At 45.0% G+C, this 12,217-nt stretch overlaps 2 protein-coding genes across 2 annotated transcripts; one reads left to right on the top strand and one right to left on the bottom strand.

Annotated features, from left to right (window-relative positions):
* The first annotated feature begins 107 nt into the window (after positions 1-107).
* Positions 108-8,652, top strand: LOC125980010 (uncharacterized bromodomain-containing protein 10). The gene is made up of 10 exons (XM_049738950.1): positions 108-945; positions 1,541-2,146; positions 2,278-2,478; positions 2,551-3,992; positions 4,116-4,177; positions 4,259-4,348; positions 4,442-4,557; positions 4,620-4,807; positions 4,894-6,648; positions 6,761-8,652. The coding sequence occupies exons 2-10, from the start codon at positions 1,605-1,607 to the stop codon at positions 8,158-8,160; spliced, it is 5,796 nt and encodes a 1,931-aa protein (XP_049594907.1). The 5' UTR covers positions 108-945; positions 1,541-1,604; the 3' UTR covers positions 8,161-8,652.
* Positions 8,651-10,430, bottom strand: mlana (melan-A). The gene is made up of 5 exons (XM_049738957.1): positions 10,296-10,430; positions 9,710-9,802; positions 9,132-9,228; positions 8,936-9,040; positions 8,651-8,859 (listed from the first exon to the last, which is right to left on the bottom strand). Exons 2-5 carry the CDS (start codon positions 9,796-9,798, stop codon positions 8,791-8,793), a joined length of 360 nt encoding a protein of 119 aa, XP_049594914.1. The 5' UTR covers positions 9,799-9,802; positions 10,296-10,430; the 3' UTR covers positions 8,651-8,790.
* Between the last annotated feature and the right edge of the window lie 1,787 nt (positions 10,431-12,217).

Genomic DNA, 12,217 nt, shown 5'->3' with positions numbered 1-12,217 from the left:
AGACCTACCACTCGGTTGTTAAAGGCGCAGCTCACAACAACAACAACAAAAGCGCTCACCACTGGTCTGGTGAGGAAAAGTTAAATGTTAAATCTGTACTAGTGATTCGAAGCCTGAACACGTTTACAGCGATGATCTTGTACATATACAATGTACCTAGAAACAAATATCAAAATTAATTTCCCCATCATACAGGATATGTTAAAACCGTTATCTCTTTTGGAGAAGAACATTTCTGAAAGCTTACCAGGTGATGTCCATAAGCTTCTAGCGACATCTACCGATCGGAAAAAAGTGGCTTGTGGCGCGAGTTTGACATTTAACAACATAAAAAAAGCCTTTAATGTTGGCATTTAATCAAGTTTATGCACGAAACTTAACGCTGTCAACAATTAACCTATATAAAGGATGTTCGTTCAATTCCAAAACTACGGTGGCCGAGAAGCGTTAAATGGCGAATGACCCGAAATATCTCTCCGCTTTTGACGTCACTGAAATAAAGTCTGCTTGTTCATCCCTCACACGGGGGGATTGATTTGTCTGCAAAGATTGCATTTTTGTCATGCCCTCCTCGCTGTCTACTTTTAAAGCCCCCCGCCCCCCGATTTAGCCCCGACGGCTAGTTCCAATGAAATGCCGTCTTCTTGTCGGGACTCTCCACTGAGCGATCGCCCGGCTAATTACGCCGCGTTAGCTTTAGCATTAGCCCTCAGCGCACCTTCACTGACATCACTCGGACATGAGTTGTCGTACTCATAAGTTTACTTTTCGCCCAAACGACGATTAATGGCGTTACGTCGCGACCATGGAGACCGAGCGGAGTAACTGCAGGCCGAGTTCGGTGGACAATAGCTAATAGCTAGCTAAAGCAAATTGAACGCTTTTCTCCTGGAAAAAAAAAGTAGGCTTGCAGTGGGATTTTGGAGCCGCGTATAAAATGTTAAGGTACGTTTTCTGTTTTAATATATTTGTATGTTTATCGTGTTACGTAGTGCAAGGTTGAGAGAGGAAACTTTTGTTTACTTTCTAAGCTAACTGCTAAATTCAAGCGCGCTTAAGTGGAAATAAATCAAAACCAAAACTTGTGATGGGTGGATAAAATGTACAAATGTCAGCTGTGAGCTCTCACATGAGAATTAATTGCGTCATGGCAGTGATATAAAATGGCAGTGTTTTGAATTGGAATGACTATAAAATCTCTATACTTGGCAGTCATTTTGACACCAACATCACAATAATATTTATTGGTCAAGATTTTGCTGACCTTTGCCAGAGATTGATTGACAGGTCAGGCTTGATAGGCACCATCTTACCCGTGACCCTGAACTGTTGAGGTCACGGTTAAGCGGCATAGAAAATGGCTGGATATGTCAAAACGTATAAGAAATGTAAATAATTGTGACTTCAAGTGTTTAAAAACACATAAGAAAAAAACATTCTAACAGATCTGTTGGGATGTCATGCTTCTTCATTGTAATATTTAATATTTATGACAACACATGTTTATATTTATTATTATTTCCAACATTCCCCATCACAGCAGCAGCATGGTTGACAGCTGTAAACACCCTGCAGGCTTTCACCTCTAAGGGTTAGGCCAAGTCATGTCTTCAAGTTCTGCATGGACAAGGCTCGGTGCTGATGACATGGACCTCGACACGTCCGAGGACGGTCTCAGCAACGGTGCCTCTGTCGCTCCCGGGGATCACCCGGCGACCAGCAACGACGGCATGTCTGACTTCTCCACCAGTGACATCTCACTCCCCGAAGTCTGCGTCACCACCAACTTTGAGGAGACAATGAGCCATGAAGTCCATCAAGCTTATAGGATCTTTTCTGGCTTTCTCCTGGACAAACACAAGGCAATTGCCGGACTGTTCCTCCACGCCCTGGGGCATCAGGAGACCCAGTCCGGTGTTGGTGGCGTCTGTGCCTCGGGTCAGGCCAGGCTCAAGCAGTCCATGTGCTTGCGGAGGATAGAAGAGAAGTTCATCAACCTGGAGTATCATAGCATAACGGAGTTTGTGGCTGACTTCAGGCTGATGTTGGAGAACTGCTACCGCTACCACGGCGTGGACCACTGGCTCTCCAAACAGGGTCAAAAGTTGGAGCTCATGCTAGAACAGAAACTCACACTACTGTCCAGGTACACCATTTTTTTTTCACTACACAAGTCAATTCATTTTAAACACTCATAATAGTTGTGTCAGAAGGTTATTTTGAATTTTTTGAATGGTTGTCTAAGTGTTATCCCCCAATCTCCATCTGTCCAATGAGGACTCTTCGTGAGAAGACCACTTTGGCAGTGACCTCCAAAGGGCGCTTTGGCACGGAGGAGGAGCGAGCTCCAGGAGGAACCTCCACAAGGAGGCGATCTTCATCTCGAAACTTGGCGACTATCACTGCGGGTGGGCATGAGTCGGTCATGGTGCAGGCCCTCCGGATGGAAGAGCAACAGAGGGCAAAGGAGGAGAAGAGGTGAGCTCCAATTAAACTGGTCAACACATTTTTTTGAAATAGAAATGCAAATAACGAAAGTTCATTTTCCAGGCAACGCGAGCTGGAGAAAAAAGAAGCAGAAGAAATGTCGGCCAAAGCGGTGGAAGAGTGGGAGCAGACTTTACTGACGCAGGCGTCCCCCCACACGATAGACACCCTGTGGGAACTCCCCGCCATAGGCCACTTCCTATGCCTGGCTCAGACGGTGCTCAACCTACCAGAGATTGTCTTCTTTGAACTGGAGCGCTGCCTACTGATGCCCCGCTGCAGCAGTCTCCTCTCCAAAATAATGTCATCCCTCCTGTCACCATGCCAGCGGCGGACCACCTTGCACCGCCGACCAGCTCTGCCGTACCGCCGTTGGGAGGCGGAGCTCAGGCAGCGCGTCAAGGGTTGGTACCGGAGTATCGGGGGTGCTCGCGATCAGCCGGCTCGGGCCGAGCAACTCGGACTTTGTCATCAGTTTTTCCACAACCTGGGCCAGGCGAGTCCCTTGGAGGAGAAGCCGTTCCACTCGCTGCCTCTCCGCCAGCGAGTGTGGCTCCTCAAAGGCTTGTGCGACCACGTGTATGAGACCCAGAAGGATGTTCAGGATGCCGTGCTGGCCCAGCCCATACATGAATGTAGGGAGTCCATCTTGGGCTATGACAGCAAGGACAACGCCTACATCCATTTCCCCCATTTCTGCGGGGCGGACTTGAGGATCTACTGTCAGAGCCCCAGCGCACCTCCTCCTTTTCCTTTCCCTTCAGCGTTGGTGAGACGGCTCGACCTACACGTTGAAGATACCGACGTGGTGAAAGACACCGCGATGCACATTGACACCTCTGGTGATTTGGGGAACACATTGAAGTATTTTGTCAAAGAAAACGGAGACGGACAGGAACACAAAGAGAAGTTTTGGCCGATAAAGAATGAAGATGTGAGGTGTCAGTCACTGCCGTCGGATGGAGACTCCAGTGATGACTTAAGCCGAAATTGGCGCGCTAGCTGCTTTGTTTCAAAAGGACAAATAAAAGAAGAAACTACCGAATCGGACCGTCAATCCACAACACTAAAAGTAGGCCTTTCCTTGGGTTCTGTGCGTCCTATTAATGAAGAGACTCAAAATCCTTGTTTGAATGTAGGGGAACACACCTACACAGGTAGGTCACCTGCTCGCTGCGCGGACATCGCCGATTCATCGAGCAAATCGTCGAGGGTCAAAACGGAAGGAGAAAACCTGAACACGGGACACCAGCGAACAACTCCCTGTTTGAAATGTCGAAGAACTCTCAAGTCGGTCCGGCGAGGTTGCAAATGCCCGTCTATCCAAAACACCAGCGATGAAGAGGAGGTCCGCGATAGGATGTGGTCTAAAAAAAAGAAATGCAAGAAAAAGCGAGGAAGGGGGCGGCTACGGCAGGGGCAAAACCTTGAGGCAGCTGAATCAGCATTACAGGGAATTACCGCCAGCGTTCAGAGGAAAGATAAAAGGAAAAAACAGAAAGAAGGTAAGAAAAGGAAGGTTGTTCACATGAGACTTGTTCAATTGGTATTTTTTTTTTTTTTTTTTTTTGGCACTGCAAAGAAAAAAAATGCAGGTTCTTAATTGATGTGGGGGTTTTTTTCATCAGGAAAAAAAGGTGAATCTGCAAAGAAAATTAAAGACGAACCTTCCGTTGAGCCGGCGTTTAAGGTAATCAACACAACAAAGGATTTTTATTTTTTTTTTAAATGTTACTTATTTTTCCTACTCTTTCTTAATCATCCACCACAGTTGGTTTGCACCAGTTTGCAAGAGTTACGTGATCTTATCAGCAAAATTGAAGACGAGCTTGACGACCTGGAGAGCACCAAAAATCAATTGGTAAGCTGACCGAGTCGTTTGCGATTCGTACTTGGCGTGAAGAAAATAATCATATGAATCGAGCCATTGTTTCTTGTTTATTTCAACTGGCAGGATCGATGGTTTTTAAGAAAACAATCTGTGAAAGAGCTCCACAGCACTCTAATCAGACTACTGAATGAGCTCTCACCCTGGGAACCAAAACTTGTGAAGGCCCACCAAAGAAACAGGTATAATGAATGACTATCAATTAAAAAAAAAAATCATATCAACAATTATGCCTCCTGTCCAGGCTTCGATTGAAGAAGGAGTTTGACGATTTCAAGAAACATCCAGAATACAATAACTTTATTCGAGAGGAGTGTTTGTCATCATCATCCTCGTCATCTGAAGAAGAAGAAGAAATTCCTTTGGTTGATCGCCAGCGAGGCTCAGAAGATGAAATGGAACACGTAGTTCCGAAAGGTCTCTGGACTAGAGGTAATCTTTTTACTGTTGGATCTGGCAAAAAACGGTATAATTGTCTTATTGGGCAGTTTCTATCTCATTTCTATAATTTATTTCAGCAAGCACTAAAGACTTGGAAGCCGAATCTCTTGGTGAGAGATCACCCACCTTTGGAATCAACCAAGAAACTTCTGAACAATCGTCAAGAGTTCAGGCTGACAGCAGTGTCACCACTTTTACCCCCCCGGACATTGATACAAAGTCTAAATGTGAAATGGTTCAGTCCGACACCGCGGGAAAGCCCGTCCTGGCTTTATCGGCATCCAAACTTCAAGTTGCCCACCTCAACCCCGGACTACCTAAAGGGTACACGCCCATCCCCACCCTGCTAGCAAAGAGCGTGGGCAACAAAGTGACCTTATTAAAACGACCTGTGGATTACTCAGGGCTCAACAACACTGATAGACAAACCAAGGGACCATCAAGCTCCCTGCCTTCATCTACAGCGGCGATTTCAAAACCACATCCACAAACTACTCAATTCATTTCGGAACAAAACTCACTACAAGGTGCAATTCGACAAACCGCAACGGTCAAAGTGTCAGCAGCACCGCTCACGACAGATTGGGCTAAAGGAAGTCAGACTTTATTGCAAGCTCCTCTCCAAGTAGCTTCGAATGTTCCTGAAGGCCCCGACCAACTTGTCAGACAAGGGGGGAGCAATTCAGTGCAATCTGTTCTCGACTACGGCAGACAGGAGAAGATGATGCCGCAGGTGGTCATGATGCCTTCTAAACATGTCATTGAAAATTCCAAGGAGCAACAGTCAACGGGACCCATGTACCTGTCCACCAGTGTGTCTGGTTTTACAATACCTGACAATGTTCAGCCAGCGGCTCCTCCGAAGGATGTCCGGACAGTGAAGACCCCTTCCCTTTTTTCCCCGCCTTGCCAGCAGCACAGGACCCAAAACTTACCCGGGTTCCAGGTTGCGCAACCTTCTCAATCAAGCACTTCAAGTCCTTCATCCATAACGTCGACAAGCACCTTGGCCTCAACTTCGCCCCCTGAACTTCCAGAACATAAGCAGGAACTTAAGACAATATGCATACGTGATTCACAGTCCATCCTCGTGACCACGAGAGGAGGCAACACGGGTATTGTCAAAGTCCAGACATCTTCTGCCCTGAATGCACTTGATGGTTTGTCCACAAGTCCCATCATCACCATTTCACCTCAGTTTAAAGCCTTTCTGGTGTCCAAAAGTGCTGAGGCGTCTTCTGTCCCCTTTCAGAAGAATTCTACCCCCACTACAACAGTAGCCCAATCGCAGAAGCAGGTTCCTTCAGTATTCAAGTCCTCTGCCATCACAAATCTTACGGACCCAAGAAGTTTGACTTCAGTAGTGCCGGTTCCAGGAATTTCAGATGTTCCTACAATTACAAGAAACATCTACCACCCTTCACAGACGTTACCAACCCATTCTCTGGTGGTAAAAAATCCTGCTGATGTTACAGCACAAACCGAGGTAGTTGGTCAGTCCGGTTTGAAGCGACCCAACACAGAGGAGCAATCCAAAGTTGCCAAATTTATTCTGGTTAATCCCTCCTCCTCCTCTCGTGCCTGCACTGTAGCTGTTCCAAAAGAAACATCTACGAATCCGCCGCTTGGTTCAAGAGTCGTAGTCATCAACCAACCCTCCGTGACACCGTCCACTGCTTTAATGGGAAGTGTTATAACACAGTCCAAGACAGCTAGCGTGAAAGGACAACAGATAACTACGTCTTTATCAAATCCAACTCAGAAGATGGGATTAAGCCCCGGCTTCGACTCAAATGCGTTGTCAAAGGGAAAGAACGTTACGCTTCCAACAGGTGGGTTTGATTTATCTTGCGTTGATTTGTGTCATTGTGAAATGTAAATTATTCACAATGAGGATTCTGACGATGAGGTTCTTATGTAAACTTCAATCTTGTGTGTCTGCAGGACTTCAGATCCAGTTGTCAGGGATGACGACAACCATCGGACAGAGCATCGGCGCCCTGTCGCGTTGCACTTCCCAAAGCACGCCGGTATCGGTCCCGGCAACCACAAAGTCAAATACTGTCACCAGCTGTCTTAGCCAACTTGTCGCTAATTCTACTCTGACCAGAACCTCTCAACCCCAGTCCTTCACAATAACCTCCGAACTCGGCTCTTTGATTTCTAACTCTGCTATTCACGGTCACACTCCCGCTCAGGTGACCTCCTCAACTGTTCAAGGCAACCCAAAACCGAGCGCTATGGCCACCCTTCCTCAACAGCCCTCACATGTGCTAGCTCAAGAAGCTAACCCAATGGTAACGCCCCTTCAAAAAGCTCTCCATCAAACCCAATCCGATGGAGTCACCAACTGTACACAATTCGTGAACTCTACCCAGCAAAGGATCGTCATCAACACTTCGAAGCCCCTCGCCGCCGGCACGCAGATCCTCCTTAACAATACATGTTTTGTAGTTCCTCCCCAGGGTTTAGGTCCAGGTAGCCACGTGCTCATTATCTCCAGCCCTTCTCCACAAAAAGTGCCTAAGGCCACCATTAGCAGTATTGGATCAGCAACACCTTTACAAGGAGCAAGTCAAAGTCCAACAAGCCCTCAAACAACAATCTTACCCAAATCCCAAACTAGGTTACCCGGCGTCCCAGTGATGAACTCCCCTTTTGCAGCATGCACCCCTGCTGTTGGTTCGACAAGCTCGCAGGTTTTTACCCCGGCGTCACCTGTGCTAGCCAAACAATCAGCCCACGTTTCCACAGTCCTACCTGGAGGTCTTGGTGTTGCCTCTGGACTTTCACCGCTTCGGGCTAAATGTCCCACCGCCATTTCCCCAGCTTTGTCACGGTTGCCTACTCCTTCATCTTTGCCTAGTCCGGTCGCCCCTCCCCACTCCATCTCAGACACAACGAGAAACTCGTATCTACAACCGACATCTACACTTACAGCGTCCTCCATTCAGGGCATCACCTCAGTCTGTAAGCAGGCACCGTCAGTCATTCATCAACCAATCAAAAGCACCATGGATGCGTTGGAAACGGCATACATGGTCACCTTATCCCCACCCCCCACCCCGTTTCAACCAGTCACGCTGCTGACCACAAACCCCATCGGCCTGACCAATCAGACGCTGGTTCCACCCTCTTTGCAGAAACCCACTTTAGGTATGGCAAACAGCGTAGCGAAAAAGCTCCTCATCAGTCCCGACGGCGCCATTTTGAGCTCCGTCCCGTGCCAAGCCCAGGCGGCTGAGCCGAGCGCGTTTCCAAAACCGACAGCTCTGATTCTCACCCCCAACAGCTCCGCTGGCGCTTGGCATCACCAGCTGACACCTAGTCAACCAAATAACTGAGACCACGAGTCTGGAATGTTCATGCACTTATTAAAACTGCTCGAGAAATGTTGGGTCAGACCCTTTGGTTGGACTATCAAATACTGTTCTTTTTTTTTTCTTGTTTGATAACTACTGAGGTTAATGAATGATCTGTTTTGGACTTCATGGCCAGTAATGACAACTGGGGGAAAGGAGGTAAAATGGATTTCATATTTTATCGTACTTAGTACTTTAAAAGCCAGCTTTTTTGATAAGGTTCATTGGAACAACTCGCTACTACTTTAAATGTTTCATGGAACATGACACTTCGTTTGTTGGAGTTTGAAAAACGGTTTTGCATCGTAGGAAATGTATATAGACCTTGTTGGATTTGTACTACGTTGGAGGACATGTTAAATGTTTTGCAGTCACTTTGTATTTATTTTCTACCGTATAGATTTGGAAACTTTTTTGCTCGGTTCATTGAACAAATGTTGAGGTCAAAGCGTGGAAATAAACAATTCATCCGTGCCCATTGATGGTAGAGTTTTTAATCCTGGTTTGAAACCATTGTGTAAATATTAGACACACAAAATTAACAGTTAGATTGCGGCGTCAGATGAACTCGTGCTTTATTCTCGTCTGGGCGTCCGGTTTGTTGTCCTGATTTTAAGGTGAATAGGGAGGAGGCATTGGACCTGAGGAGATCTTTTCATAGGCTGGAGGAGCATTCGGCATCTGGAGAAGTCAAGACAAGCAGTGTGTAATTTATATAAATATTATTTGTGACGGCAATTAAGTGTGTGACCCTCACAGATCGTAGGCTGCCAAAATCAATCAGCGCCATCTTGTTTTCTGCAGAAGGTCCAGCCTCGGAATATTGGCCTCCCGTGTAAGTCGGTGACCCAGACCTGGAGCTCTGCATGAAGATAGTGATAAGATGTGATTAGGTACTTCACCCTTTTTTTTTTTTCACCCTAAGATGTTCATCATTACAATGAAGGCCTCACCCTTATTTTTTTGTAGCCACCCCTCCTCTTAAAGTACCAACAGCCCAGGAGGAGAAGCGCAGCCAGGATGATGACCAGCAGAATAACACCGACCGCCCTGTACAGCGTGCACAACATCACTAAGACGCTTTCTAGTGAGAAAACAACCCACTTTTGCACATATATTTATGGTTGTAGAACAGTGATTTGCATTTTTTGAGTCAAAGCACATAAGAAAAAAAATCTGATGGCAACCACCTAAAATTAAATGTCACAAAAGTAGTAAATAAATCATAATTTTACCTCATATTTGCGCACTAATTTAGTTTTACTCTAACAAGTGCTGCCCTCTAGTGGATGACCATTTAATTGTTCTGCTTTTCACTATTTGTCACTGGCGTATAGATATCAGCAAATATCTATTATTTGTAGGAAATAAATGTTTTTTGGATCAATTAGGTGAAATCAGATAGTTCCCAAATATCCCAATTTTAGGAATCACAGTATGTGATCATCATTATTTGTTTACTAATGCCAGCGAATTATGAGTTTTAAATGCTCCAGAATGAAGTAAAATGCTTGGATTAAGTAGGACATACTCTTCAGCTCGGACAAATCCACGTCGGCTGCTGGCAAAATAGATGTTGAAGTCTCCTCGAGGCATTCCGTCTGTGCGGTTGCAAAACATTAAGCTGCGACGACAGACGAGGAAACAATTTAAAGCATGTTTAAGTACTAATTTTCAAATGAATACAAAATAAAACTGCTGAAATTTTACAGAGGAAAAAAACGTAGCTGTAGTTCTTTGTATTTAGCTATTTCCCACATATCTACCATTTAATTCTAATAAAATGAAGTTAAATGCATTTTTAAATTATTATTATTGTATTGCGCTGCATCTTACCAACAAATATTTAACCACTTTATTTAGCTAAATGAGAGAGAAAAATATTTCAAACATCCACTGTCAAGGACAAAGTACAACCACAATCATTTAAATATTGTTCTTTATCAGTGTTAATATAGATTTTTAGATTGTGTACCTAATGTAGTGACCTTAATGAGGGTCAAATAAGGTAAAAAAAAAAATAACTTGACAAGGAAGCATCATTAAATGGAGATAATCAACTCATGACCGTCACAGTCAATACACAAACACAAAAAAAGAGCCAAACATCATCTTACCAAATTGGATAATTCAATTTCAGACGAATGGTCCTCTTCCTCCCCGGTTTACAGAGTCAGGCCTTTCACTACTCCCCCGTCTTATTTCTTGTTTCACCCGCCCAGATTCCTTTTACCTCCAAGGGAAAGAAAAGGGGGGAATAAGGGCTGTAAAATCCTCATGACGGTCACGGGTTAGAGGCTCGTGGATAAAGCCATTGAAGCGGCGTAATTACCATGAAACCCCTGCGGACGTGAACGTAACATGATTATCCACTCGTGAGACTGAGCTGAAGTCAGCTGGTGGTATTTTTTTGTGTTTGTGCAGTGATTGTCGAAGTTTTTTAAAGCACCAAATAGCACTTTGAAAAATACTTAACGCTCCAAATATTACAATTATGACCAACAGTAACATTAAATAGACACTTAAAAAACCTGGATCTAAATAATGATTAATCTGAAATGCATTGAAACCTAAATTAAAATTTAAAAAGCAATCAGTTCGTTAAGGATTAAATACAAATGTACGCAACTGGACTGCAGGCAGACAGGGATTCTTTACATACCACTAGAGGGCGCCTGTGTACTTCCTTGATGCAGTTCTACTTTCGTCCAGTAGGAGCTGCTGCTGGCCGAGGTTTTAATGTGAATAAAACCATAAAATATCGATCTATCGGAATCGAAAAGGTACAGAAATGATTGTAGTAAAACGATTAAAGAAATTCTAATTATGAATTTGCTCAAAAGGAAGCTGGGTCCCGCTTTATTGCTCAGGCTGCACTACAGCGTCTATTCACAGGCGCGATCCCACTACTGAGCGGCACGGGGGCTTTGACCTGCTCCGTTTCCGACCTGGGCCGGTGCACCCCTCCTTAGACGACCTGGTGGTCCCGAGCTCCCTCAGGAGCACCATATCGATACCGAGCTTAGTGCGGACACCCGATCGACATAGTCCGATGCAGCTCAGAACTCCTGAGCTCAAACGATCCGCCAGCCTCAGCCTCCCGGTAGCTTGGATTACAGGCGCGCGCCACCGCACCCGGCGAGAACTAGTAGTGCTCATTGGACTTTTGTCTTTCACAAAGATGACGTAGGTTAGTGACGTCGGCACCCGCAAGTACTCAGCAGCCCCGTCATGTGGCAACTCAGGGGAAAACATGTGCTATGATAGTAATAGATGAATGACATGATAAATGTCGACGGTCATGGGAAAAAAATGAACCATCCTCCTTCCTTCAGTTTCTTATTAAATTGTGAAAGGTGGCTGAATACAGATTGACATTTAATAATTTACTTTATAGGTAACCAGAAATCTTATTTGTATGATACGTCTCTACACAATTTTACCGTATTAAATTGAAACTGTGCATCTCAAAATCTCACTTAATCGTGGCCGTATTTAAACGTGATGCATTTTAGCTTAAGTTCCTAATGTTTACTCTCTTTGAAGCATCTTGCTTTCACTGAATTCTGCTCTTTGTTCTTATCTATATGCATTGAATACACAAATGTTTAGAACCGTAACTCGTCTTCCACCGTGGCTTCCAATAATTTCACAGTTCATTCGTGCATTAAATATAAACTATTAGAAAATTATAATCCCTTCCTTGTTCCAATTAATTTCACGGTTGAATCACCAGTTATTTATGAAAATCCCATTTTATTTTTGGAAGTCTTTTCCCAATCCCCTGCTTGTTAGTTGACTGCTTTTGTTGGGGGAAAACAAAGTTTTTGTTTTTAATGAGGCTGGTTTATTTGCAGAATTTCGTTATTGGTGTGTTTTCCTGTCAGTCTTAATCTGCATTGCCTGTCTTTCTGTCAGGCTGTCGTCCCTGATGTGTCTCCAAGCGGCGGCGGTGGTGGATGAGAGTGGGGGTTTCCGTGGTCCCCGCGTCCCCCTGATCCACCACCCCTCCCGGTCCCAGAGGAACTGTTCGGACGGC

The sequence above is a fragment of the Syngnathus scovelli genome, chromosome 13, assembly GCF_024217435.2.
Source record: "Syngnathus scovelli strain Florida chromosome 13, RoL_Ssco_1.2, whole genome shotgun sequence".
NCBI classification, from domain to species: Eukaryota; Metazoa; Chordata; class Actinopteri; order Syngnathiformes; family Syngnathidae; genus Syngnathus; species Syngnathus scovelli.
Note: the sequence above shows the minus strand (reverse complement) of the source record. Positions and strands in the feature narration are given on the sequence as shown.

What these genes read in the sequence shown, in the direction of transcription:
- LOC125980010 (XM_049738950.1), top strand. Translation starts at nt 1,605, where the DNA reads ATGTCTTCAAGTTCTGCATGGACAAGGCTCGGTGCTGATGACATGGAC. An exon ending in AAACTCACACTACTGTCCAG is followed by an intron (nt 2,147 to 2,277) that starts GTACACCATTTT and finishes CTGTCCAATGAG; the next exon opens with GACTCTTCGTGAGAAGACCA. An exon ending in AAGGCCCACCAAAGAAACAG is followed by an intron (nt 4,558 to 4,619) that starts GTATAATGAATG and finishes CCTCCTGTCCAG; the next exon opens with GCTTCGATTGAAGAAGGAGT.
- mlana (XM_049738957.1), bottom strand. Translation starts at nt 9,798, where the DNA reads ATGTTTTGCAACCGCACAGACGGAATGCCTCGAGGAGACTTCAACATC. An exon ending in GGATTTGTCCGAGCTGAAGA is followed by an intron (nt 9,229 to 9,709) that starts GTATGTCCTACT and finishes CACGCTGTACAG; the next exon opens with GGCGGTCGGTGTTATTCTGC. An exon ending in ATTTTGGCAGCCTACGATCT is followed by an intron (nt 8,860 to 8,935) that starts GTGAGGGTCACA and finishes TGACTTCTCCAG; the next exon opens with ATGCCGAATGCTCCTCCAGC.